A 5,409-nucleotide genomic window follows, 5' to 3' on the forward strand; every position below is an offset into this window, starting at 1 on the left:
GCCTGGGTCCCCAGGAATGGGTTCATTGGTGTGGTGTAGTGAATCAACTGCTTCCCTGAGGCAGGGCTTCCCAAGCGTGATGGAGGGATCTGTGAGAACGGTTAAGTGAATTGGTTTTTGGTTATAAATAGAACAGAGGGAAAAATTACTATGACATTATTTTCCAAGGTAGTTTTCCTGCGGTAGATTCTACTTTCAAAATTTATAAAATATTGTTCTTGCAACTACTATGTTCTGACCCTACTTTCAAGGACATAAATATGAATAAAAATGAAGGTTAGCAATGTATTATATTGCAAAATTTTATTTATTAAAATAGCTGAATTCATTGTAGCTTACCATTAACCCCAGTTGCCCTATATTCAATTCTTCCGTCCAAAGGATTAGAAATAATAATAATAATTTACTTTAATGCTATCATCTGCAGAGACTAGATCACCTTTCCAATGGAGAAACATTAACCATCTGATGATGTTGACATCAGGGAATAACTCTTCTCATCCTATGTCTTTCATCCTGCTTGGGATCCCAGGATTGGAGAATTCCCAGTTTTGGGTTGCCTTTCCATTCTGTGCCATGTATGTTGTGGCTCTAGCCGGCAATATCACTCTCCTTCATGTAATCCGAACTGACCCCACCTTGCATGAGCCCATGTACCTCTTTCTGGCCATGCTGGCTATCACTGACCTGGTCCTCTCCACTTCCACGCAACCTAAAATGCTGGCCATTCTCTGGTTTCACGATCATGAGATTGAATACCATGCCTGCCTCATCCAGTTGTTCTTCATCCATGCCTTTTCTTCGGTGGAGTCCGGATTGCTCATGGCCATGGCCTTGGACCGTTATGTGGCTATCTGCTTCCCACTGCATCACTCTAGTATCCTGACCCCATCTGTTGTGGGTAAACTGGGGGCAGGTGTGATGATGAGAGGGCTGCTGTGGGTGAGTCCTTTCTGTTTCATGGTGTCCAGGATGCGCTTCTGCCCCAGTCGGATCATCCCCCAGTCATACTGTGAGCACATGGCTGTGCTGAAGTTGGTGTGTGCTGACACTAGAGTTAATCGTGCATATGGGCTTTTTGTGGCCTTCTCTGTGGTTGGCTTTGATATTATCGTCATCAGTGTATCCTATGTAATAATTTTGAGAACTGTTCTGGGGTTACCCTCAGGTGAAGCCCGGCTCAAGGCTTTTGGCACTTGTGCCTCCCATATCTGTGTCATCTTGGCTCTTTATATCCCAGCCCTCTTTACTTTTCTCACCCACCGCTTTGGACATCATGTGCCCCGAGTAGTACATGTCATGTTTGCTATTCTCTATCTCCTGGTACCTCCCATGTTCAACCCCATCATCTATGGAGTTAGAACCAAACAGATCAGGGACAGGGTTATTCAAGGATGTTGGAGAAAAGACTCCCAACTCAAAGCATAGGGTTTTAATGACCCCAAGGTCCCCACTGTTAAGACATTGATGATATAAATGCATAAAGTTTGCCAGGATGTCACAATTTTTTTTCAGATTTATTGAGGTGTGCTGCCGCTGCTGCTAAATCACTTCAGTTGTGTCCAACTCTGTGTGACCCCAAAGACAGCAGCCCACCAGGCTCTGCCATCCCTGGAATTCTCCAGGCAAGAATAATCGACTGGGTTGCTATTGCCTTCTCCATATTGAGGTAGAGTGAAGTGAAAGTCACTCAGTCATGTCCAAATCTTAGCAACTCTATGGGCTGTAGCCCACCAGGGTCCTCTGTCCATGGAATTCTCCAGTCAAGAATACTGGAGTGGGTTGCCATTTCATTTTCCAGGGGATCTACTTGCAGCCATGAAATTAAAAGACCCTTACTCCTTGGAAGGAAAGTTATGACCAACCTAGATAGCATATTAAAAAGCAGAGACATTACTTTGCCACCCAAAGTCCATCTAGTCAAGGCTATGGTTTTTCCAGTGGTCCAGTTGGACTGTGAAGAAAGCTGATCACAGAAGAATTGATGCTTTTGAACTGTGGTGCTGGAGAAGACTCTTGAGAGTCCCTTGGACTGCAGGGAGATCCAACTGGTCCATTCTAAAGGAGATCAGTCCTGGGTGTTCATTGGAAGGACTGATGCTAAAGCTGAAACTCCAATACTTTGGCCACCTCATGAGAAGAGTTGACTCACTGGAAAAGACTCTGATGCTGGGAAGGATTGGGGGCGGGAGGAGAAGGTGACGACAGAGAATGAGATGGCTGGATGGCATCACCAACTCGATGGCCGTGAGTTTGAGAGAGCTCAGGGAGTAGGTGATGGACAGGGAGGCCTGGTGTGCTGTGATTCATGGGGTCGCAAAGAGTCGGACATGACTGAGTGACTGAACTGAACTGAACTGAACTACCTGATCCAGAGGTAGAATCCAGGTCTCCTATACAGTAAGCAGACATTTTACCATCTGAGCCACCAGGGAAGTCTGTTTGGAGGTAACATACAAATAGTTGCACATATTTAAGCTCAGTTTGGTCTCTCACTGTCCTACTCTTTGCTACCCCATGGACTGCAGCACACCAGGCTTTCCTATCCATCACAAATTCCTGGAGCTTACTCAAATTCACGTCCATCAAATCGGTGTTGTCATAGAACCATCTCATCCTCTATCTCCCCTTCTCTTCCTGCCTTCAGTCTTTCCCAGCATCAGGGTCTTTTCCAATGAGTCAGTTTTTCACATCAGGTGGCCAAAGTATTGGAGCTTCAGCTTCAGCATCAGTCTTTTTAATGAAGACTCAGGACTGATTTTCTTTAGGATGGATTGGTTGGGTCTCCTTACAGTCCAAGGGACTCTCGAGAGTCTTCTCCAACACCACAGTTCAAAAGCATCAATTCTTCAGCACTCGGCTTTCTTTACAGTCCAACTCTCAAATCCATACCTGACTACTGGAAAAACCATAGCTTTGACTAGATGGAACTTTGTTGGCAAAGTAATGTCTCTGCTTTTTAATATGCTGTCTAGGTTGGTCATAGCTTTTCTTCTGAGGAGTAAGCGTCTTTTAATTTCATGGCTGCAGTCAACATCTGCAGGGATTTTGAGGCCCAGAAAAATAAAATCAGCCACTGTTTCCCGATCTATTTGCCATGAAGTGATGGTACCGGATGCCATGATCTTAGTTTTCTGAATGTTGAAATTTAAGCCAACTTTTTCACTCTCTTCTTTCACTTTCATCTAGAGGCTCTTTAGTTCTTCTTTGCTTTCTGCTATAAGGGTGGTGTCATCTGCATATCTGAGGTTATTGATATTTCTCCCAGCAATCTTGATTCCAGCTTGTGCTTCATCTAGCCTAGCATTTTGCATGATGTATTCTGCATATAAGTTTAATAAACAGGGTGACAACATACAGCCTTGATGTACTCCTTTCCCGATTTGGAACCAGTCTGTTGTTCCAAGTCCAGTTCTAAATGTTGCTTCTTGACCTGCATACAGATTTCTCAAGGGGCAGGTCAGGTGGTCTGATATTCCCACCTCTTCAAGAATTTTCCACAGTTTGTTGTGATCCACACGGTCACAGTCAAAGGCTTTCGTGTAGTTGATGAAGCAGAAGTAGATGTTTTTCTGGAACTCTCTTGCTTTTTTGATGATCCAACAGATGTTGGCAATTTGATCTCTGATTCCCCTGCCTTTTCTAAATCCGGTTTGAACATCTGGAAATTCACAGTTCACATACTATTGAAGCCTGGCTTGGAGAATTTTGAGCATTATTTTGCTAGCGTGTAGTGTAAGATGAGTGTAATTGTGAGGTAGTTTGAACATTCTTTGGCATTACCTTTCTTAGGGATTGGAATGAAAACTGACCTTTTCCAATTTTCATTTTAATAAAATTTAATTTTATTTGATTAATTTCATTTTATTAATCATATATTTAATGCTTACATTTTGATGAACTTGGGCATATGCATACATCCATGATACCGTCACCACAGTCAAGGTAATATAAGCATGTATCACATTTATATTTGTATTCTCACTCACCTCTCTCTTGTCACAATCAATGGTGAAGAAGATTCTAAAATTAAGGCTCTCATGTTTTTAAAGCCAATGTTAACAAAAGAAAATCAACATCAGATGAAGTTTTTTAAAGGGAAATCAGGAGTATGTTTGCTTTACTGAGACAAAACAGCTATTGGAGCCTAAAAGTGCCTTCAGAAATAAATGGGTGTTCAGAAGGACCATTGTCAAAATTCCCAAATTTTAGAGTTTCCTGGAATTTTGATCCTGTTGTCTGGAAATCAGTTAATAGTTGTGAGTCTCTTCCATTTTCTTTTAAAAATCATTTTATGGCTATATAACTTGAGACAGTAAAATGGGAATGTCTTAATACATAGTTTAGTGAGTTCTGACACATGTAAGTGTCTGTGTGGTGACCTGCCCAATTAAGATATAGAAAATCCCCATCACTTCATAAAGATTTTTGCTGCATCTTTTAGTTAAACACTCCCCTCCTCCCAAGCAGGAAAATCCTAATCTGAGTTCTTTCTCTCACTGAAACTTGAGTTTAGTTAATTTTTTTCTCTCACTAAAAGTTTAGTCTGGTGTCCCACTCAGTATAAAGCTTTTCAGATTCATTCATACTGTTGCATGAATGAATGATTCATTTCCTATTCTTGCTCAGGAGTATATTTTATTTTTTCTACAAACCTCAATTGTTATATTGTTATCTTTCTCTCTTGCTTCACTTTCTACCATTCTAGTCTTTTACTTCCAAACATATCCACTTCCTACTGCTCTTCAGTCAGTTCAGTCGCTCAGTCGTGTCCGACTCTCCGCGACCCCATGAATCACAGTACACCAGGCCTCCCTGTCCATCACCAACTCCCAGAGTTTTCTCAAACTCATGTCCACAGAGTCGGTGATGCCATCCAGCCATCTCATTCTCTGTCGTCCCCTTCTCCTCCCACCCCCAACCTTTCCCAGCATCAGAGTCTTTTCCAGTGAGTCAACTCTTCGCATGAGGTGGCCAAAGTATTGCAGTTTCAGCTTTAGCATCAGTCCTTCCAATGAACACCCAGGATTGATCTCCTTTAGAATGGACTGGTTGGATCTCCTTGCAGTATAAGGGACTCTCAAGAGTCTTCTCCAGCACCACAGTTCAAAAGCATCAATTCTTCGGCAATCAGCTTTCTTCACAGTCCAACTCACAAATCCATGCATGACCACAGGAAAAACCATAGCCTTGACTAGATGGACCTTGGTTGGCAAAGTAATGTCTCTGCTTTTTAATATGCTGTCTAGATTGGTCATAACTTTCCTTCCAAGGAGTAAGCGTCTTTTAATTTCGTGGCTGCAATCAGCATCTGCAGTGATTTTGGAGCCCAAAAAAATAAAGTCTGACACTGTTTCCACTGTTTTTCCATCTATTTCCCATGAAGTGATGGGACCAGATGCCATGATC

At 42.4% G+C, this 5,409-nt stretch overlaps 1 protein-coding gene across 1 annotated transcript; it reads left to right on the forward strand.

The window, feature by feature from the left end:
* Positions 1-411: 411 nt before the first annotated feature.
* LOC129553646 (olfactory receptor 52R1-like) lies at positions 412-1,428 on the forward strand. The gene has a single exon (XM_055422423.2). The coding sequence runs from the start codon at positions 412-414 to the stop codon at positions 1,426-1,428; it is 1,017 nt and encodes a 338-aa protein (XP_055278398.2).
* Positions 1,429-5,409: the final 3,981 nt, after the last annotated feature.

Source organism: Moschus berezovskii, chromosome 14, assembly GCF_049115385.1.
Source record: "Moschus berezovskii isolate FMDL1 chromosome 14, NW_MosBer_1.0, whole genome shotgun sequence".
Taxonomy (NCBI): domain Eukaryota; kingdom Metazoa; phylum Chordata; class Mammalia; order Artiodactyla; family Moschidae; genus Moschus; species Moschus berezovskii.

Excerpts from the sequence above, each read along its gene's own strand:
- LOC129553646 (XM_055422423.2), top strand. The coding sequence starts at position 412 with ATGCTATCATCTGCAGAGACTAGATCACCTTTCCAATGGAGAAACATT.